Source organism: Ptychodera flava, chromosome 16 (assembly GCF_041260155.1).
Source record: "Ptychodera flava strain L36383 chromosome 16, AS_Pfla_20210202, whole genome shotgun sequence".
NCBI lineage: Eukaryota > Metazoa > Hemichordata > Enteropneusta > Ptychoderidae > Ptychodera > Ptychodera flava.
Window position 1 is genome coordinate 36,340,369 of NC_091943.1, and position 23,988 is coordinate 36,364,356.

At 38.3% G+C, this 23,988-nt stretch overlaps 1 protein-coding gene across 1 annotated transcript; it reads right to left on the reverse strand.

The window, feature by feature from the left end:
- Window positions 1-353: 353 nt before the first annotated feature.
- On the reverse strand, window positions 354-22,394 carry LOC139114721 (paired mesoderm homeobox protein 2-like). The gene is made up of 3 exons (XM_070676594.1): window positions 21,817-22,394; window positions 2,843-3,030; window positions 354-2,104 (listed from the first exon to the last, which is right to left on the reverse strand). Exons 1-3 carry the CDS (start codon window positions 22,037-22,039, stop codon window positions 1,808-1,810), a joined length of 708 nt encoding a protein of 235 aa, XP_070532695.1. The 5' UTR covers window positions 22,040-22,394; the 3' UTR covers window positions 354-1,807.
- Between the last annotated feature and the right edge of the window lie 1,594 nt (window positions 22,395-23,988).

Consider the following 23,988-nt stretch of genomic DNA (forward strand, 5'->3'; position numbering starts at 1 on the left):
ACAGTCATTTACAACAACACATGTAATACTTCCATTCACCTGTACTTATTACGGTACATATGTCTGATATGTAAGCCTATACCTAGTATGTATGTATGTATGTATGTATGTATGTATGTATGTATGTATGTATGTATGTATGTATGTATGTATGTATGTATGTATGTATGTATGTATGTATGTATGTATGTATGTATGTGTCTGTGTGTGTGTGTGTGTGTGTGTGTGTGTGTATGTATGTATGTATGTATGTATGTATGTATGCATGCATGCATGCATGTATGTATGTATGTCGCTCGTTTTTCAAATTTTGATCATTGCATTGATTCCTAATGACCAGGACCACACGTATTCGTTTCTGTCGGTTTTACTTTTAATGTGGACAAAGACATGTTTACAGCATCACCGTTTAGTCCTGTAATCTGCTACATTGCGACTGTTTGTTGAACGCTAAAGTCTGCTGCAAGACGAGTAGTGTCTCCTTTGCTTAGCTCTGCTTTAAAAAGATACATTCAAAAGAAACAGGTTCAATGTTCTTCGAATTAAGCGTAATTCAACTGGAATTCCGTGAACATCTGCTCTACAAAGTACTAGTGAAAATGACGTCCATGTCTCTTTGAAAGCTATATTTTTTAAAGTTCAAAAATGCCCCGGTGGGCTAAGCTGAAACTGAGACACCAGTGCTCAGATTCTTTTAGATTTATCCACCGTTGGGGGCAGTGAATACCTAGCTTGCCACATTTCGTGAATACATGACGATAAACGGTATCCCAGAATTCCCCGTTCAATAATTCATATCAGTGCGGTTACTTGACTCTTGGTCTGTGTAGCGACATGTTTATTGTGTATTTTACTCTGCAGTTTCCTATAAATATGATGATCAGTTTGTTAGAGCGATATTGAATTTATTCTCTATTACTGGAGGACTTTGCATCATAATAATATACAAAAAATACGGAAATGACAGAAAATTCATGCAAACGTTAAAATGAAAACAGTTCCCACTAATAAGGAGTAAGGCTGACTAATGTGTTTGTGTGTCTGTTTGTGTGTGGAGAACCAGTCCCAATGTATTATTTGGATAAAACATACATCCGTATTGAAGCATACGCTATGTCGTCCGTACGTGCTTGCTTGAACCCCAACATACTAGTATGAATCTTTATCAAATTTCATGGAAAACGATAGGAAACTTTTACTGAAAGCATCATGATAGAAATTGGAAAGACATAAATAGCTTATACGGTAGCAATTTGTATGAAGTTCATAATACGCTTTGGTATGCTAGTATTCCTATGCCAGAAGAAAAGCCTTGTGACCCTGGAGGTCAAGCGTATCATGTGACCGATGGATTACGATCAAAGCAATAATATAATGTTACTTTAAAGTTGGAAAACCTGACGCGTCGCTATTTTCCGGTTTGCCGTTGTAAAAATGTGAGTAAGGAATTCGAGATCATGTGAACTGACATTGAATGCGATGAACTCTGACTTCCGCCCCCTAGCGGGAACAAGAGACAAAGTAAATGGTAATGTACAACTTGCAGATTTTACATGGCAACAGTAACTGGCGAAACGTTTATAAAATTAGCATATGAAGGCTATAGGATAGTCTTTTATGAAAGGAGAAATCTTAAAAACTATTACCCAACGCAAACAATGTATCTTGACATATAAGTTTTCTTGCGTGTCACTATTTGCTTTGTACAATTAGGGGTATGAACGACTTGTGACTCTTTCTTCAGCAAATTCACTGATACGCTGAACTGCTGTTTTCCTTGAAAAGTAACAGACATCTGCGCGTATCATCACATCACGTGCTGAAGATTATATTCATGTGCCCTCATGCGCAAATTGTTTATGCTCGAGTTCGTTATATTGTCAGCTGGTGAAAGCAAACCCTGCGACGTCATTAAATTGACGTGACCGTTCGTTGGGGGCGTCCACGACAGGTAATCCGAAGACGACATAGCCTGAGAGTGCGCTATGATCGGTTGCTCCATCATGGCGTCTGGAGGACTTGGCGATGTGTATAATTTCTGACGTGAAGCAACGGCATGGCGTTCGTTCCTGCGGTATTTCGCTCTCCTGTTTTGGAACCATACCTGTAACAGAAACAATAACATTAATAAAGTCATCATCATCGTTGATGTTATTTCTTCTATCATCATCATCATTATCATCATCATCATCATCATCATCATCATCATCATCATCATCACCGTTATGTAGAATATGTAAGCCTATGACCTTCAATAAAACACATCGTAGGCGCTTTTTATAATAGTGTTATTACTTTAAAAATTATCCGCTTTTAATTATTAATCACTCAATCGACTTTGCTGATTACTCGCTTTATTTCATCCATCAACTACTGTCCATATCTTAATTACTAATTAGAAGAGCGTATTACCTTCACTTGATGTAAGTAATAGAGCAGCTATTTATAAATCGTCAGTTTTTGTCGACAATATTTTTCTTTGAAAAAAGACGAACAGAGCAATAAGCATAGGCTTCTTTAATTTTGGTCAAGAGACCAAGAAAATATGATTATGAATTTAGAGCTTTTCCATTTGATATCGAAATGTTGTTATAATCTTACCGTAAAACGATGAAAAGCTGGTCAATTAATTCCACAACGATGATTGGTTAACGACGGTGATATTGAATAATTTCGCGCAGTAAAATGAAGGCAATTCTATTTGCAATTACTAGTGACATTTACAGAAACCGAACTTGATTAGTACGCAATTTATACCCTCGAAAGCATTCAATTGAACAATAGCCCCTGGTCTATGCTGGGCAACGTTTGGCGAGTGACAGAATATTGTTGATGACATCACCTGAACCCGTGCTTCACTGAGATCGACTCGTTTGGCTAGATCTTCGCGTACAAAAGCGTCAGGATAGTGAGTTCGTTCGAATACTTTTTCCAGTGCGTTTAACTGATTGCTTGTGAAAGTCGTTCGGCTTCTTCTCTGTTTCTTCTTGGATTTTTGACTGGTTTTACCGTCATCTCTTGAAATTTCATCTGTCGAAAGGAGAAAGAACATAGATATGTTTATTTTACTTCCCTCGTTGCTTAGTCTTTCGTTAAAACCAGTGTACTGAGTGTATACAGGTTCGAATACACAAACTTGGCAAGTAAGAATATATGTGAACAAGTCATGAATAATTATTATAATTACTACCATTAAATTACTATTATTATGTTAATTTTTGTTGTTGTTGTTGTTGTTTCTGTTATTGTTGTTGTTGCTATTGTTTTGTTGTTGTTGACCTTGTTGGTGATCTTGATGGTGATATTGAAGTGGAATACGACAATGATGATGATGATGCAAAATTATCACAATATTGGTAATCTAGAGTTTGAGATCATCGAATTCGACATCATTATGGTGAGGTGTGAACGGCGTGCATCATCAAAAGTTAAATCCATCCGGATGAAAATTATAATCCCTGTTTTTTTCCTCCCAGTCAAGAAATTTTTGCTTCGTTCTCTTGTGACACAGACAGCGGTGAGAAAATACTTTAAACCGTTAATGAGATAAAAATGAATAACGACCCTACAATGGGAAAGTCATAGAGGGTCAAAGGTTAACACTTATCTGTGTGATTTGGAACGATGGGAATACGTAAATATTGCTGGGGTTTCTGGCCACCCAGGAACGTCCTATAGGCCCATCATTATTTTTACACCCTTCACCCACTGACCTTATAAATTTTAACAACCACAAATCATGGATATGAAATCTCTCGTCGTCTTTTCAAACTTGATCCCCTATTTGTGTTCGTTGAGCTTTCTCCGGACGCTCACCAAATAGTTCACCTCTCCTTAATTAGCCTTGTAAGGGCGGCGTTTGTCTCACTATCATAGCACCTGGTCATACACGTCAATTTGAGCCTGATCCGCGGAGAGCTGTTGTAATGACGCTGAGCAGGCAGAGATAAATCAATTCTGTTTAATGGCAAAGAAGTGTTCAGAGAGCCGACTGGTGAGACAAACCAGATCACGTCAGTATGCTCAGCGGACGACGCCGTGTCTAGTGTGTCCTGTTGCTGGTGAAACTCGACACAATCGCGGTCCTTTTACGCGCTTAGGTCTAGCCCCGGGAAAGCAACTCGAGTTGGTAAAATCCGCCCTGTACATACACCAAACACGTATTCTGCCAAGCCTTCCGACATAAAACCGTGTATTCAATGCATGCAAAATTGGAAAAAATATGAGCTCTTGTCACCCCAGATACTTACATTGTTGTAATATTATCGGTGTTGTGAACTGAAGAAAGCTCTATGCTAAGTGCAGCGTGAGTGCTTTGAATGTATCAACAAGAATAGATGCAGTGGTCGGAACGAAACAGCTCTATGTTATACCTGGGTTGAGATGCCCTACAACCCGCGAGGCCGTATGCGGTGATCACGATGTGCTTTTCATAAAGAAGAAACTTCGTCATCTCAAAAAGATGCAGTGACAGTCACCAGTGCATGCGCACACATATCCACAAACGATGTGGCAAAACTCAGAACTGAGGTGGGCGTTGGAATGCTAATTTTATATGTTCACGTCTAAGTGTGGAGAAGCTGATGCCTATAAGATTATACGAATTGAGATGATCTAGTATTAAAATTACTGTGGTGGATGGAATGAATACAATTTGTACTATTTTAGACATTACTAATCATTTTTCATTTTTCCGAACTGTATTTATTTATTTATTTATTTATTTATTTTATAAACACCAACATCGAAGCATTGATACTGGCTCTTGTGAATGATAAACGATATGCTCTTTCCCTGAAAATGTCATTCAAAGGTAAATCAATGGAAAAAAAACGAGAATGAACGGTATAAGTAAAGAACGCCGAAATCGGACCATCATCATCCAAACTGAATATTAGGTGTGAAGAAATTCTCGTTCCTTGAACTGGGCCCTGGATTTCGTCAGCGGTCACTTGAAAGAGGTGTTCTCTGTCAACTTAAGGGCAATTTCCTGAAACCAGAATTTCCTTTCTATAATATTTCTGCATTCTGTGAGTAATTGGCATTCATCGGGTTTTCCCATTCCTTAGTCAACTGTTGAAATGCTGTTTGCGTTGAAACGTGAGGGCGAACGATAAACAAGCTGGCAAAGCCTCTAATATTGACCCTAGCCTGGCAACGCGATCCTAAATAAACTGGTATAAAATGCCGCTCACGTAATAAGAGTTTCTTGAATAAACAAATAAATTTTAAACGAAAATAATAAAGTTAGCATAATCTTTTCCCTTCGTTATTAAACAATAGTAGTATGTCTGTAAATATATACCATTGCACAAAGATTTATCATAAACCTACGGCTGCCGCGAATAAACCGATTTGTTTACAAGTCGTTCTACATTCCAATCGTTCTCCATGGCGAAACCAGCGAAATACGGTAGAAATGACACTCATTCCACAATAGATTATTAAGTCTGGTATCTATATGTCGAAGTGTCCTCGTATTTACAGACACCCCCCCCCCAAATGAAAAAAAAAACACGAAAATCATCTGTGTCGGACACCATACAAAACGAAACTTAGTTTTTAGGTCCAGATTATACCTAGCGCAAGGCATTTTATTGTAATCATTCTTCCAAATGCAAACATATTCTCTGATCTGTTTCATACAATAAAAACATCACACTTGAACGCGATTGCGGGGGTAAAGGCTGTTGAACATCAACGTTGCCGTACACTTATTGACTACTAGCGTCTTTGTCACAACACCAATTTGTAAGCTAGCAACACAACTTCCCATAAAGGATCTCTCTACGTGGTTCTGTTATCTGTACCCGTCAATTCTCATTGATCTCCCTCAAAGTGTGTAGGTCGAGCTCTCATTGAATGATAAAACAAAAATTTCTGATATATTTTTTTCAAATAATAATTGATGTACCAGGATTTCTGTTTAGCTGCTGTCACATGTATTATCTATGTATGTACCGATCTGTGTATCTTTGAACCTATTTATGTCTGTATTTGTATGTTTGCATCTATTTTAACTTTATACTCATGACGCTTGGCACGCAGCGTTTTATATAACAATGTTCGCATTCTCCAAATCTCTCACTTTTGAATTCCAAAGTTTCCAGTTTTGTACGAGTGTATGCCCCCGTCGTAACTTTGTCTATAATTATTTAACTGTATTTCCACATATTGTGGCCCGGTATGGCTATATTGATGACTTTTGCAAATGATACTAATAGTCTATATACAATGTTATAAATTATGTACCTTTCTCATGTATTGTATCCAACCATAGACCCTCGAGAAAAACAACATTACAGCGTTATCTGTACACATATCGCCTGTATTTGTATTCTCTATAGCCTTATATTTTCCCAATTTTTTGCATGTTATTGGAGTCGACAATGGATGCCGTTTAGAGTATGATCATGTAAAAGTATACTTTTTTGATCAGTATAGCCTCTTTCTCGGATCACAGGTTGTAGTTTGATACACATTGCCGTTTTCAAATTGCTCAGTCTAGATCATCTCCCTCATTTGAAACACAAATTTAGAGAGGGCTAGATCGTAGACTAAATCTTGTACCGCATCTTTTGAAAAAGAGGAAATTTTAGAAAAACTGGGAGTTATCCATTTACCAATGGCAACGAAGGTGCAAATTCGGCACCGAAACCGCCAGAAAACGTTCAGTATTGTATACAGCTAGCTTCAGTGCAAATGGTATTTTAAGAATTATTTCGTAAATATCTGGTAAAGAATGAGATTCAGAGAGGGTTTTATTCGGTTCAAAAAGCGCGTACAGTGCAATTACAACAGGATGTCTAGGGCATACAGCAACCGTAATGTACACTATATGATTCTAAAGAGACGGCACAAGAACTGCATACTAGAAATAGTGGCTAAAGGACGTGCCAATAGTCAGTGTTGATGGTGAAGAAAATACGAGGCCTTTGTGGAGATTACACCACTCGCATAAATTGGTTGCCCAAGTCGTAAAGGCAGTCAACGACACTGCCCAGCGCTGTTGAAAATAAATCGTGTTGTCACTTTGTTTTTTCGCGATCTGGTAAAATTCCCGTAAACTTCAAACATCACACTGTCTTGGGCAATTACGTGAAGACACTAATAGTGGCATCGAGTGCTTTAAAATGGACTGCCGAGTCAAATTTAGATACGAGGGGACTATTTTCCGTCTTGGAAGCTTTTACGAGTTCCCTGTTATCGCAGACATTACGCTGAGCGTGTATTTGTAATGGGCTGATATAGACTGGTGATTGACCGAGTCTCCCGCATTTATTTGTCACAGTTGTCTTACAGAGCCTGCGTAAAATCGAGTGACAGAGAACATAAAATGCGATAAGTAACACAAACAGCGCTGACTTATCTACGATTGTTCCCCTATCGGTAAAAGTTCAGCCCGAAGAAAATGTAGAATACACATCGTGCGTTTTCTCTTCACAGGATCACAGCACGACGCTTGCCTAGTGGTAGCATTTGTATCAGAACACAAATAGCATGCTTAAAAATATCGTTTCGATCGAATCGATTGGAACCATTCACATAGAACACGTAATACTTTGGATCATACGGATCCCATAGTCTGTTATGTAAAGTGTCTGAAGTGTAGGCTTTGCATCTAGACGAACGAAAAAACTTCATTCTGATGAGAATTGTCTTCCACGACGATTTCCAAGCCATGCTTCCCGCTAAGATACCACAATGAGAAGACTTGAGGATAATTTTTCATATATACATATACATTTGCCTGACGACTGGACACCAATAATGACGGTGAACAACAAGAATTTGTAATCATAGCATTACAAGAACTATTCATTATTCTTACAGGAAATACTCAGATTCGTGAAGCCAACAAATGATTCAAAAATTTCGTTTTCCTTACTTATGAGACTATCCATGGAAAATCTCACCTGAAAACAGAGTAGTCTAGAAACTCTCCGTGGTATATGGTACCAAAATTACAGAGATGTCGTGGACTAAAACAGGGAAAGATACTGTACTGGCGATGTCGTGCGTGTGATTACGAGTAGGATTCGTATGTCACACTACAAAGCGAATATTGCATTTACTAATTTTCGCTCTCTGTAATTCCCACTGTGCGAGTTGTTATGATTGTGCTGCAATGCGTGGTTTTTTGAAAACCAGTGACTCATGAGGACGGCCTTGCAGTGGTCTAGAATTGACCGACTCGTTCAGTCTGACTAGCAGGGGTAAACTATGTGAGAATTCCAGGCATGGGTTGTCCGATTTTAAGTGGTTTCCTTGGGTTGACCAAGTCACGCATTGCAACAGAACTTTTGATAAGTATCGCAGCGAGACACCACAGGGTACTGAACAGTGTCATAGGAAATGTTTCATTCCAAAACGGGAAGAGCATTCTGTGTTTATGATTACAGGGACTCTAGCCTTTAATTTTGTTATATTTACACTATTTTTGGTCCAGAAAAAAAATACAAAAATATTCCTGTTCTCCCTGAAGCATGTCGAAATGCGAAGTATTAGCATTGCGAACATGTAACGTTCAATATTTATGATGTCCGGTGTTATTTGTGACAAATTAATTCTAGTCTGAATTTAGTCGTCAACTATTACTCTTGACATCAGGCTGAACTTGAAAAGCTGAGCACAGGACATTGGGACATGAGTTTGAGAGCAGAGCAAGAAAATTCATTTTATATGCAAAAAAAACCTCGAAAAATGCGTCAACGGGAACAGCTTTGAGCTCGAATACAAAACTTTCACTGTGATAGTTACAGAAAATCAAAGACAATAATGACCAATGGTGAGGTATTAACATCGCATTAAGCGAGAAACTATACGGTGAAACTAGTCATAACGGATTGCAAGATTTAATTATGTTGCTGCCAGAAATTTTCGAATAATTTTCATTCGAATGATGATAGCAGTAAGCGAAGCATCACCCTACATTCAACCTTACAAAAACGTCTTTGGAGAAAACGACGTGTAAACTGGCCGCCAAACCTAGGCGACGGATTACGGAGAAGATACATTCAAACGGTTTTGAAAAGAAATTGAATTAAAATTGAGCTTCTGCCAGGAAGACGGCAATTGGGTTGAGTTCACAGACGACCGGTTCCTATAAGTAATACGGTACCTTACAAATCAAGGTACATGTTAATTATTTGCACTATATCATTTCTTTTCGGCATTTACAGTTGTGATGCATAGCAGGCAATCAGACTGTTCGTATGTTTCATCATGTAAATCGTCAGTAATCATATTCCTGTGTAATAAATGGAGACACTGCTTTAGCCTCTTGTCCGTATATCTTGGTCGTCTTCCAAGTATGTTGTTCTTTCTATAATGAGTAGATTAAATACGAAAGACGAGGATCTTCATATAAAGTCAAGGTTTCTTGTGCGCTTTCATAAATTGCCTGCCAAAGTAAGTTTATTTGATCTGTTGTCGATCGATGTAAAGTGCGTATCTATCATGTATCCCATGAATCCCACGGAGATTGTTCCCTTCTTGACCTGAATGTGCTGTATAATCAAATGAAACCCATACAGTTTGATCAAATTCAGATGTTAATATTATATGTCAGACAGTTATATATTGTAAATTCGATTAGCACGCATGAGCGCTCCCCAGCTTTCTGTAACTCATAATGGCGGTACGTACAGGGCACTGCTGCTCTTTAAACGTCTTCGGCAATCTCAGCATCAACATACATCTCTCTCTCTCTCTCTCTCTCTCTCTCTCTTCTCTCTCTCTCTCTCTCTCTCTCTCTCTCTCTCGCTCTCTCTCTCTCGCTCGCTCGCTCGTGTAACTTCACATCATGAATGACAAATGCAACAGGGTTTACTATCAATTACAGAATTAGTCTAGATTCCACCAGGTAAAATTGTGACTGTAAAAAACCAAACTGTATATGCAGAGCCAAAAATTATCAGACTCGATTCTGGACTATCCCAACACAAATGTATTTTAACATGGGCAACAACATTAGTGTAACTTGATAAATTCAGACTTTCTCAACTCAATTTGAAATTTTGGTTCATAAGACATCACATATTCGACCAATTCGACAACCATCTTGTCATGAACGCGTATCACAACTGATACGTATACTTCTGACGTGATATGGAAGTTATTCAAAGAAACGGTACAATGCTACCTGTCTCATCTGCCGGACAACTGACAACAGACGAGTAACACCGCTTCTGAGAAATTACAAAATGACGAACGCCATCATCGAAGACATCTTATAAACGGTAATCAAACATTTCATCGGAGCTTCAGTCTCTTTGCCGACTAGCACACGGTATTGTATAATCTTGACAACTGTAGCTATTTTCATGAAGAGGTCTAGCTTTATTTTCCCTGAATTTAATCTTTGGTGCTTTTTGAAATTAACTAATCAACTAAGGATTTAATCCCATTACTAATTACTAAAGGTATTACTGACATGATATGACCACCTTCAATGATCGCAACTTACCGTTTATGTACCGTTGCAAACCTAATATCAACTAAAAGGAAAGTGTGTGGATGAATCACTAACGAAATCTACCGAGAAACACTGATCTTTGTCTCCCACGCTGTTTGTTGCTATGCTACACATGATACTGCTCAATTACAAAATCATCCACTCTGTTATCAGACGTCAATGACTTTGTTGTAGTATTGCCACGGGCTTGACTGTACCTTACATATGTATATGCCATTTTTATGACACTGAGCAGAGAAGAATTCCACTGTACATTCGATCACGTTGCTCATTTGTTTTGTCAGGAAAGACTTTCTTAAGTTATCATGGTTCAGTGTATTGAAGAATCTCATGTGAACGAACGTACACATTACCAGGAAAACGGATCTCGACGACAAAAATTAAAGTAGTTGCTGTAATGATTGATATTTTTTTTAAATTTCTGTTCTAGAAAACAGCTTGTTTTCTTTTTCGTATCTTCAAAGTCTGTTAATATTAGCCTTGCAAACACGACGCATTGTGTAAAATATGGTACGCACACACATGGTGTGTTGACATGTTTACGTCCAGCCATTGTTGTCGTGATTTTTGCAGGGGAAAAATAAACTGCTACGGCTTTTTATAGGCTGTGTTCAACTTGAAGGGTTGAAAGCAAAGCAAACTATGATAGAATATCCATTCAAAGTAACGGCTAAAACATCTTTAAAATGTTTTAAGAACTTTCAACCGACGACCAGAGTATAAAGTAACTGGCCGAGGCATGGACAGTGTATTACAACCACAGAGTTGTACATTGAATGGCATTGCCTTAACCTGCCTTTAGTGTTTATAATAAGTCATCTGTTATGATACAAAAATGTAAGAATTATCATTTCAATTTTATTAACAAAAATCGCACACTGCGTGCGTAATTTTGACTTTATCTTACCGCTTTTTTTCTGACTTTAAAATTAATAAAATATGCACACGCTCTTTGGCATTATAAATCGCAGTATTGTGATTAGTACACGCATATCATAAAGAGTGTTGACGTAAAAGTCTGAAGTGATGACATCGATGGGTGGAGAATAAATTCAAAAAGAGGAGACAAGATAATGATCAAACTACGAAATGTATAGACCATAACACGAACATGATGAGAGAGACAAACTTTTTCTGAACGAAGATGTTGTTTATTGTAAACACAACGCCAAGATAAACAGTTTGCCTGTCTCGAAAACGATAATTTCCTGAAAGCGTTGAGCTGCACGCCATACTTGATCACAACGATCCATTTCTTTTATTAAATTGTATATTTGCATGGAAAAACTCAGTACCTACACTGTTCTAATGTATCGTTTGAATTGAAAGTTTATCTAGCTAACGACAGCTAACTTTTGTCCGACAAAATGAACCATCGACAGTTCATACGGCGTCTCTGCATAAAACTGTATTTTGTCGATCCAAATTAAACTTTCAAAAATCTTTCACTTGTATGTTTTATATAACCGAATTTGGATTTTATTTCAGAAAAAGGATTAAATCAGTGAAACGTAAGTTCTAAAGAAAGTCAAAACAAATTATCGGCTATAGGCATTTTATTCGTCCACAATTTATATGTTTTACCCATTTTCTTGACAAACAAGTGCTATGTTGCGACAAATTAATTTCTGTGAACTTTACACAGTCATTCCATAATCACCACAGTAATTTATCACAAGAGTATCATCGCTGAAGTTGCTTGTCGTTTCTCTAGACCTGTAGACAGTTGCCGAGAAAAATTCTGTACTGATACCGGTGATTCTGTGCACTGTATCAAGATCCAGCTCCGCACACTGTCCATCCAGGAGACACACTGTTACTAGTGATAGGGGCAGCCTCTGTAAAGTATACAACGCTTCCCTACAACAGCTTTACCTATTTTCAATTCATATGTGAACCTCATTTCTTTTAAGCTTTAAATTTGTCTAAAATTTATATGTTTCTGTATAAGGGTTTTTGTTTACTTTCTCCAAATTTTAATTGTTTGTTCAGCAAACCGTTGAGAGAAAGTCAACGTCTGTATCAGATAATGGAAACGTTTATATTGTAATTATTATAAAATGAACTGAATTGAATTACAGCACTATAATATGCTGAACTATATCTACCACATCGTGATTATTATTCGTGTTATTAAAAGAGAGGCGTTGGTGATGAATTGGCTTAAATCAAATTTACTTGTAGTGACCGCTACCTAACGAAGGACAAAGACATTCACATCATTCAACGTCGTCTATTCTTAGCTTCGTAACGCATTGTCACTGTCAAAAATGACCGAAGTCTTTCTATATTGCTGTAGTCATGCCACATCTTGCCCGTGAAATTCCGGTCTTAAATCGCCGAATATTACAATTTTTTGTTTGAGCTTCAGCCGAAATATTCATCGGACATAATTTGATGTCACTGGTGTAAATGTATCTGTCAAAATATTACACATCGATCGATCGGACGCGTAAACTTATCTTTTAATATTTTTTTTTGTATTTTCCATAAGAACTATTCCGATTATGTTTTTAGTTTCAATTTTGATTCTGTTCTGTTTTTGAGATGAAGCATTGTCCAAACGATTCGGTTGATATACCATACAACATTGTCGTATCGATTCGTCAATCCTTCCTGAACACAAGTTCTTAAATCCTGATTGTCCACTTGTAATCATTCACACTCTTGTAAAATTTGACTTACAAAACAGATGCAGAACTAAATAAACAGTTTTGTCTGCACTAATAGAAGAATTCATAATGTGTAGATCCGTCCTATAATGCGCCGAGACAGATTTGAATTGGCAAGTATCGAAAATGAAGGGTTACTTTTTTATGAACGAGTCGGGTGTATTGTATGCAAGCCTATCACTGTTATAAGTTGCAAGTTTCTAAGGTCAATATCTGAAAAGTCAAGATAAAATTGACTGTCCATGCTTAAGAGCCTGTTCTTCAGTGTTACCATGGACACTCCCCTCTACTGTGTATGGTGATACTGACCGTTTTCTCATCTTATTTCCACGAAAAGAATCGATCAGCGATTTCATCGAACCAAAAGTACTTTGGGGACTCCGCTTACCGGGTAGTAATGTCACTGTAAATTTCAACAGTCGTTACTGTAAAAGTTTATCTTACCACAATGTTTTTGTCCAGTTATACCGTCCGCGGTTCGCCGGATTTAGGAATTCTATGAAAATATGGACGAATTTACACGAGCTAGATGCAACGCCAATATAACATATCAGACCTTACAGCAATATTTTGGTTCGAAGGTCACAGCTTCACATTTACTGGGAAAGTAGGTTCAACTGAAGGGACCTGGCATTCAGACGACTTTCCATGACTTAAAAATGTTTCCTTGGCGGGAAAATTCATGGAGCTGACCTCCTCACCTTGAAGATACGCAGACTTTAATGTAGGAGATCAAGACACTTTAAGATAAATAGTTTACACTGGGAACAACTTCAAATGACACTGAGAGGAAATCTGTTGACGGATAGGTTTTTGCTCCGTGATGCTGACTTGAGATAAAATAACATTAGAGTAATTTATAGCGATCTCTTGCAACTTGGAGAAATGGAAACCCAACCCACAGCCAACGTATCGATAACCCCGCTTTCCTTGACCATTGATGCATTGTATACCTTCCATGAGACGAATGCTGTCAGCTGGAAGATGGTGTTCTTCACTTCAATAGGATAACATTCTAATGTCGATCTTGACGTCATCGTGACGTCTGTTTTGTTGTATTATCTAGCCGTAATATTAAAAAAGTGACGTAGAAAAAACTGACGACCCCATTTAATATAATAATGTTCTACTTCTGTTGAGTTTATTGTAAGCTGTATATTCTGGCTTTGTCGTCTTATAATTCAGCAACAGACATACTTGCGCTGCTTTGGGGAATCAAGCCGGTTAATTTGGTACTGTTTTGGTGTCTGGGGTTGAATGTCTGGAGTATCAATAGCACTATATTTATCCGTTTCTTACATTCTTTACCACGAGCCGGAGCTTTTTCAGCTTTTTGTTTAAGTATCTGCACGGAAAACGACCGTTAGCTACCAGAATATTGGGCTCGCATCTCGCTAGACTAGTCCCAAATACATAGGCTCATTTATGCCTTAATTGAATAAATCGGAAGAACACGTTTAATAAACGAAATCTGTTCTGTGCAGTAAACATGGCGTAAGCCCGGAACCGGCAAGCGTATGCCGGAACAGGACAAGTAGGGAAGGCGCCAAGTGGTTAGCAGATTAGTCTTAACGCCTTGCCTGCCGAGAGTGGTCGTAAAAAGTGTGAAAACCTGTTTTCTCAACAATTCTAACGACTTCTTCAGTTCATGATCGAAATGAGAGAGACGCAGGCGCAGAATATTTCCCTCATCACTCTCGAAAATCAGAACTTCTGAGTGATGATGTAATGATAATATAGCGTAAGAAGTGAAATGTAGACACTGAAAGACAGCGGGGAAATGAAAATATCTGAAATATTATTGCAAAATATCACTTCAAGTCGATGCTCATTTAGAATTGGAACAATACTGGTTTTCTGCCTGCTTGTCTTGAACAAGAATCCCCTTTAAATTCAGGCGGTGAATTGTGAAGTTCGCAGCTACTTTGAATAGTACCAGACAGGCAACGACTGCAATGTGTTATGTAGGTCATTTCCCCCACACTCATCATGACCTGAGTTCAATTAGTCTAGAACATTCTCAAGGTCACTGCCCTTGATGACCTCACAACCTTGAATTCAATTAGTCATGTTTGGAATGTTCTGGAAAGTTGATTAGTTGTGTAAGGGAGATAATTTTAGAACAGTAATTAGCATGTCAATAAAAGTTCTAGATTGTTCTTATATGCCTTTATAAAAGGGACGTGCACAGCTTCCAGTCAGACTTTTGGGATCGTGTCTCTTGTGTGTTACTAAACTCCAGCAGTAGTCATTCTCAAGACTTTTCAAGACCTTCACTGCCAACGCTGGATTTATACTGTGGACTTTATGCATCTTCAAGCCTGCAAGGACTGTTCATTCATCCAACTGACTGTTACAACTCTGAGACTGGAGCTTTGCCGTCCCAGCTGAGATAAGTAATCTGTACACTTTTAAAGCTTGTATTCTATCCCTAACTTAGCAATTAGTTTTATTTTCGTAATAAATTTTGTTTAAACGTAAACTGCTGAGTTCACCCCTTTTTGTTCGTATCCTCTGCACGTAACAAAATTGGGGGCTTGTCCGGGATACGAATATTTTGAGCCGTTTGACAACATTTTGACAGCTTTTCAAAACTACTATATACTGTGAACTCAGCGAAATTCAACATGGCGGAATTTAAACCAGAGGAAATGGATGACCTTGATCAGGACACATTTGATTCCCTCAGAAAAGACGACCTCATAACACTGGCCAATTTCCTTAAGGTAGAAGTTAAACGATCTATGCGCAAGCGAGAAATACAGTTCAAGATTGCAAAACATTTAGTTAAATCAGGCCATTTTGAGGAGTCTGCCTTAAAAGATTATGAGCCCGAGTCTACCTCTGAACTCAGAAAATTAGAATTAGAAATGCAGACAAATTTGGAGATCAAGAAACTAGAATTACAAATGAGAGAGAAAGAATACAAATGGAAGAAAGACAGAGAGAGAAAGATAGGCAGGAAAGATTAGAAATGGAAGAAAGACAGAAAGAGAGGGAATTGGAAATGAAAGAAAAAGAATTGCAAATGGAAGAAAGACAAAGGGAGAAAGAAAGAGAGGAAAAAGAAAAGGAAAGAGAATTAGCAGAACACCGACTGCAGTTAGAAATGAGACGTTTAGAGCTTGGACAGTCAGGAAAATTCTTCCCTTCAGACAATTTTGACATCACTAAGCATTTCAGGTTAGTTCCCCCTTTCCAAGAAAAGGATGTTGATAAATATTTCCTTCATTTGAGAAAATTGCTCAGAGTCTGGATTGGCCTAAGGAGTCCTGGTCTATGCTTTTGCAGAGTGCTTTGGGGTAAAGCCAGAGAAATTTACATTCAGTTGTCAGTGGAACAGGCTTCAAATTATGATTCTGTGAAGGAATTAATTCTCAAGGGCTACGAGTTGGTGCCTGAAGCTTACCGTCAGAAATTTAGGGATTGTGAGAAGGTGAAGATCAAACTTATGTTGAATTTGCTCGAACAAAAGAACAACTGTTTGATCGTTGGTGTTCTTCTGAAAAGGTCAGTCAGAATTATGACAAATTACGACAACTTGTTTTGATTGAGGAATTTAAAAGGTGCATCCGGAGTGACATCAAGACGTTATCAATGAACAAAAGGCAGATACATTAGAGGTTGCTGCACGTTTGGCCGATGATTATTCATTGACCCACAAATCTTCATTTCTCAGCAAACCATCCCAGTCCTTTCATACAGAAACAATGCAGGTAAATTTAACTCCTCCTTTTCATCCAAGAATTTTCAAAGGAGAGTAGAAAATCAAATGACAACAGTTCACAGAGTTCAAGTAACACTCCCACATCATCAGATCCCAAGTCTCAATCTCCTTCTGACAAACAGTTCGGTACACTTTCTTGTAATTATTGTAATAAGAAAGACGGCCATTTAATGTCAGAGTGTTTCAAATTGAAAAGAAAACGTGAAGGTCAAAGTGGTCAAAGTGGATCTAAGCCCACCGGCTTTATTTTCATCAACTCAATTAGAGTCTAATAATGTGTGCAACACATTTTCTGAGGTTAAACCCCTCTCATCCCCAATTAATGAGGTCAAGGTCAATTCTTCTCAAGATAGCATTATGGGTATTTTCGAGCCATTTATTCATAATGGTTTTATATCACTTTCTAGTGATTTTCTTCCGCTACCCCTGTCAAAATTTTAAGAGATACCGGGGTTCCCAGTCTCTTTTGTTGGCAGATACCCTGCCGTTTTCTGAAAAGTCATTTTCAGGTTCTAAAGTTCTTATTAAGGGGGTAGATTGTAATGACTACATTCCTGTTCCTCTCCATAATGTCTATTTGTCTTCGGACTTTGTTTCTGGACCTGTGGCTTTAGGTATTAGGCCTTTTTTGCCTTTCGAAGGGATTCACCTTCTTCTTGGAAACGACCTTGCTGGGGACAAGGTCATCACTAATCCACTTGTGACTGATAATCCTAGTTTAGATCAGGATCCAGAGCCAATTGAACAAGAGATACCCGATTTATTTCCTTCATGTGCCATTACTCGAGCCATGTCAAAGAAAACTTCCGAGAATCAAAATACTCTCAAAAATAATGTCACAGATGTTGACTTAAATGACACCTTTCTCAGTCAGGTGTTTGACACGGATCATTCCGTTATCCCTCGTGGATTTGAAACTTCCAGTAAAACTTCTGCTGACCAAAGTCAGACATTTTTAGATCAAATCTCATTGCAGAACAACACAAAGACCCAGATATTTTGTCTTTGTTTGACAGGGTAGATGATGAAGGTAAAACTTCAGATAGCTCTGTTTCTATATACAAAATCTGGTATTCTCATGCGTAAATGGAGACCTCCAGATGTCTTGGTTGATGACGATTGGGCTATAAAACATCAAATTGTGGTTCCAAAGCCCTACCGTGCTGAAATATTGCGCCTGGCCCATGAAACGCCCTGGGCTGGTCATTTGGGAGTAAGGAAAACTTATCATAAAATTCTCAGTCACTTTTATTGGCCTAATCTCAGGCAGGATGTAACACATTTCTGTAAAACTTGTCACACATGTCAAATGGTAGGAAAGCCGAATCAGACCATTCCAAGGCCCCTTTACAGCCAATTCCTGCATTTCAAGAACCATTTAGTAGGATACTAATAGACTGTGTTGGGCCCCTACCAAAAACAAGATCAGGAAATGAGTACATGCTGACAATAATGTGTACATCAACTCGGTTCCCAGAAGCCATACCACTGAGAAATATAAAGACAAAGACTATAGTGAGAGCTTTAGTCAAATTTTTCACTTTATTTGGCCTCCCTAAATGTGTCCAGTCCGATCAAGGCTCCAACTTTATGTCTGGTATTTTCAACAGTAATGGATCAGCTAGGCATTAAACAGTATAGGTCATCCGCCTATCATCCAGAAAGTCAGGGTGCTCTTGAGCGATTTCATCAAACTTTGAAAAACATGATTAGGACCTACTGTTTTGACAAGGGAAGCAGTGGGATGAAGGAATTCATTTTCTGCTCTTTGCTGTTAGAGAGTTTATTCAAGAGTCTCTTGGTTTTAGCCCATTTGAGCTTGTATTTGGACATACAGTCCGTGGCCCACTTAAGCTTGTTAAAGAGAAATTCCTATCAGACGATGATGATTGTCTGAATATTTTGCAATATGTGTCAGATTTTCGTACGAAACTCTCTAAAGCATGTGAATTAGCCAGAGAAAATCTTGAGTCATCTCAGCAGTCAATGAAAACCAAATATGATAAAAGCACCTCAAAACGGAAGTTTGAACCAGGTCAAAAAGTTCTTGTTCTACTTCCAATTCCTGGCAAACCACTCCATGCTCGTTTACTTTGGGCCATACCTAATTGATAAGAAATTGAGTGATTTAAATTACATCATAATAACACCTGACAGGCGAAAACAAAAACAGCTATGTCACATAAATATGCTTAAGCCATATTTGGATAGGGATAATCCTACTATAACTCAGCCTGTCAGTGCAGTCAGTTCAAACCATTATGAAGATAGTGATACTGAAACTGACTTGAGTGATAATACTCTAAACTCAAAGCTGGGCTCGGTCAAGCTTCAGAACTCAGAAATCCTGGAGAAGCTGGAGTCTACAAAGTTGGCACACCTCCAGCCAGAACAACAACAACAGGTGAAAGAACTGCTCCACGAATATAAACACCTGTTTCAAGATGTTCCAACGAGGACAAACATCATCCACCACAACGAAGATGTCTGCGACAGTAATCCAGTGGAACAACATCCAGACGGACTGAATCCTGCGAAAGCGGAATATCTCCAGGAGGAAGCCAAGTATTTGCCGAACAATGACTTTATCGAACTCAGTAAAAATAACCGGACTTTGCCGTGCATACTTTATGCCAAATTCAGTGCCATTTCAAGTTTTCAACAACAAATTGCAGGAAGATAGTCATGGGACATCCTGTTTGCTACTTTTCACACAAATTTAACAAATCCCAGAGAAACTACTCTACAATTGAAAAAGAGTGTTTATCTTCGATATTAGCTTTACAGCATTTTGAAGTTTATGTTACTTCTTCAAATCAGCCAATAGTGGTTTATATTGATCACAACCCTCTTGTTTTTCTGCAGAAATTTAAAGGCAAAAATCAGAGATTGCTAAGATGGAGTTTAATGTTACAGGAGTTTAATCTTGACATTAGACATATCAAAGGCAGAGACAATTTAATTGCAGACTGTCTCTCTCGTATTTAGAGTTTATTGTTGTTCACACCTTTAAGATTACATTTGTAAAGAAAGATTTTTCTTTGAAAAATTTTCTTTTTTGAAGATGGGGTGTGTTATGTAGGTCATTTCCCCCACACTCATCATGACCTGAGTTCAATTAGTCTAGAACATTCTCAAGGTCACTGCCCTTGATGACCTCACAACCTTGAATTCAATTAGTCATGTTTGGAATGTTCTGGAAAGTGATTAGTTGTGTAAGGGAGATAATTTTAGAACAGTAATTAGCATGTCAATAAAAGTTCTAGATTGTTCTTATATGCCTTTATAAAAGGGACGTGCACAGCTTCCAGTCAGACTTTTGGGATCGTGTCTCTTGTGTGTTACTAAACTCCAGCAGTAGTCATTCTCAAGACTTTTCAAGACCTTCACTGCCAACGCTGGATTTATACTGTGGACTTTATGCATCTTCAAGCCTGCAAGGACTGTTCATTCATCCAACTGACTGTTACAACTCTGAGACTGGAGCTTTGCCGTCCCAGCTGAGATAAGTATCTGTACACTTTTAAAGCTTGTATTCTATCCCTAACTTAGCAATTAGTTTTATTTTCGTAATAAATTTTGTTTAAACGTTAACTGCTGAGTTCACCCTTTTGTTCGTTTTCTCTGCACGTAACAAATGGTAGATATAATTGGTACAACCCCGTATCTTTTTGACACCACACTACCCTACATATGCTTGCAGCAAAATTATACCGGGGGATACTTCTACCAAACATGAAAGAACTTCAGTCACACGCTGACTTCGGTTTCGAAACGCTGCCAGATATAAGAGGATTTTTCCGCACTCACAGGGAACGCATAGCAAACTAAATCCGACCAGTGTAGAGGCTTGACTGTAACTGAAGATGTTCGACAAGTCTCAAAACCAAAACTGTGAAAATTCTTGAATTCTGAGTCACAACTCTGAAGGCTGCAACCTAAAGGGCGGTTTCCCCGCCCCCTCTCAACTTCACATCACTGCATAGAATTGCATGCCACAGAGATGTGGGCTGCACCAAACGAAGAGAAGGGTTGAACCACTCTGCCGGTATCACTTTACTGTCTAAACCCGTGCTGGTTTCATATTAGTGAATTAATCAGAAATGCCAGTGTGATAACAATAATTCCCATTAAAGTGACTGTTAATAATAACTAACTTGCTGAGACGGCCAGAAATCCAATCCCTCAGATTGTGTTGTTTTGAGTTGCTCTGCTATTCGTGTCTGCTAGTGCCACGATATGTAAGTTTTGCTGTACATCCTCCCTGTTCATCGTCTTATGAGCGAGTTTTCTCGCAGATTCACAAAAACTTCCTGGCACACTCTGTTTGGGCATTTAATGGCCCATTTATCTGATATCTGTGAAAAATGCTTAGAAGGAGTCTGTTTCGTGAGATGTTGATGGAATGAGCCTGGAATTCAGTGTGTTATACAAAACTATTACATAAGCACTAGTGTTGATTTCAAGGGCGACTTTATCGTGTAGAGTTAGATTCGGGGAGTTAGATTTGAGATGGAGAAGTATATTTTTACCCTTTTTGTTGCAATTTTTTGTTTTTGTTGTTTATATGTTTTTGTTGGTAATACACTTAGGCCTACTATTCGTTTGAAAACACGCTAGAATATGACGAAAGTCCTCAAAATAACCAAGGATTTATTTTGAACATCAAGCTGTCGATCTGGTGCAGACGACAATTTGTTATAGAAATATTGGCGGGAAGGCAGAAATATCAAGCTAATCTGTACCGACATCCAAGTAGAAAACTTTAGTAGACATATGGATCTGACCTCAGATCCCATAAGTTGTACTTTAAGCACCATAGCAATAAACCCAAGACACCGTTTTAATACCAGTCAATGATATATAGTGCTTCCTTGACACAGATTTCCTCAACTAAATACTCTGCGAGTCCTGTTGTCAACATTTAAGGCTTTCCTTACCTTCAACAGATTTCTCGCCGTCTTCGGTGTCGTCCTCTTCTCTTGTATCCGAAGTCTTGCCGCTGTCCCCGCCTAAGACTTCTTTATTTCCGTTGGCGTCCATACGAGGGATTTCTTTCAAGTCCAAAAGTTGACAGACAGAAAACCCTTTGGTTGGGTTTTCACCGTGCGTGGTTGACGTCGGTGCTGAATTCGGCGTTGCCATATTGATACAAACTCTCATCAATTAAAGAAACACGTTTTGTAACAGACTGCACCGATCCAAATTCTATTGGCTCACGCTAAAGTATCTCCCTTCGTTCAAGGGTTTGAAAGTTAGACACACTATAAGTTGCTGTCCGCTGCTGTGAGTGGGTGCATACAACACATGGCCTGGTCAACTTACTTATTGTTAGCCCTTTATCAGCTGCTCAAGTGCAGGGATCGCCGAGATGAAAGGGAAAACAACGTGCCGACACCAGTGCCAAACTTACAGCGCTATCCCACGAGAATCCACCCAGCATAACACACACCATTATTTCTACACCCTGGGGCGCCCATGTGAAAGCCAATCTCAGCGACCGATAAAGGCCACGCCCGCCCATCTTACAGGCACACTGGTTGGTCAAACTGTTGAGCAATGACAACTTTGCAAAATTACAGACCAATGGAATTAGGTGGGACAACAGGGCGTATCAGGAATCAGAAACGTTCGCACGTCGTCATGCCGAGAGATTAGTCCGACACAAGCGAATGATTAAGATTAATTAACAATTTTAGGAGTCAATTATTTTGGATGGCTGATGGGCTTAAATAACATTACACATCCTATACGATTTCACTGAAAAGTGATTTTGTGTGCCGACCGTAATATCCACTCAAAACACTTCATGATTCGAAAACATCTCTTCGTTTCTGCAAGCAAGTCACGCTGTATTCTAGTATTCTACGTTAGAGAATTACATCAATGGAAATCTTTGACTTTCTCTAGTAAACATAATTCTAGAATTGTTTTTTCGTCTTTTAGCGGCAGTATGTATATCAGTATGTATATATATATATATATATATTATATATATATATATATATATATATATATATATATATATATATATATATATATTATATATATATATATATATATAATTCCAGTACAACATTATAATATCTGTTACTTAAGTTTCATGCATCCTGCAAACTTCAGACAGATACAAATGTGAGAGGATTCTTAACTCTACACTCTCGTCATATAGTTGGGACGTACAATTATATATATATATATATATATATATATATATATATATATATATATATATATATATATATATATATATATATATAAAACAAGCGAGAGATTAAGCGTTATTTTTTGACAAAAGGTCTGCTTCAGCTAGAATCACAACATGTCTTATTCGGAGGACTTTCAAGACTCTCTTTGCTTTGCGGGATGGCGAAACAAGATCATCGGAAATGTTGCGATAAGTGAGATAACATCCGGGCTATTGCACTGCGGGGAAGTAAATATATAATTTTGGCTGGCAACAGACATGGAAGCAAGCTATATTCGGTAGATTTGTATCTCTCCACTGTCGCCAGTTGAGTATCATTGTCTGTCTAGGACTTCGAAATGCACACCATCTCATAAAGTATTGTATGGTACACCAATCTCAGTGTGTTAAAATTAATTTATTTAAGGCCAAAAAAAAAAAAAAGCTGTTCAACGGGCGGGATGACTTCAAAGTTGGGTAGGTAGGTCGGATTTTTTTTTTTTTTTTTTTTTTTTTTTTTTTTGGTTTTTCTTAAACAGAACATATAATATAAACACTTTTTGGGTGTTTCATACTTTTTCTTAGTCACATAACATATACTGGATATGTTGTTTAGTACGTTCATGAATTTCTCAAAATCATCACAAAACCTGTTTTGAAGGCTGATATACCGATTTTTCTTACTTTTGACCCTGACCTAAAACTTGGAGGGAAGTGAGAGCTGTTCGTAACTGCCCTCCCACTGGTATACACTGAAAATGTGCCTTCCCACTGAATTATGATGCCCACTGCCCTCCGGTATCTACAGTCTGCCCGCTCCCCACTGCCCACAACAATTCACGCTCCCCGCTGCCCTCTCCCTACTACTGAAATTCCCCATTGCCAACTAGATGCCAACGATGCAACCCAGATCAACACAAAACCA

What these genes read in the sequence shown, in the direction of transcription:
- LOC139114721 (XM_070676594.1), bottom strand. Translation starts at nt 22,039, where the DNA reads ATGAGAGTTTGTATCAATATGGCAACGCCGAATTCAGCACCGACGTCA. An exon ending in CGGCGAGAAATCTGTTGAAG is followed by an intron (nt 3,031 to 21,816) that starts GTAAGGAAAGCC and finishes TCCTTTCGACAG; the next exon opens with ATGAAATTTCAAGAGATGAC. An exon ending in TCAGTGAAGCACGGGTTCAG is followed by an intron (nt 2,105 to 2,842) that starts GTGATGTCATCA and finishes TTTCTGTTACAG; the next exon opens with GTATGGTTCCAAAACAGGAG.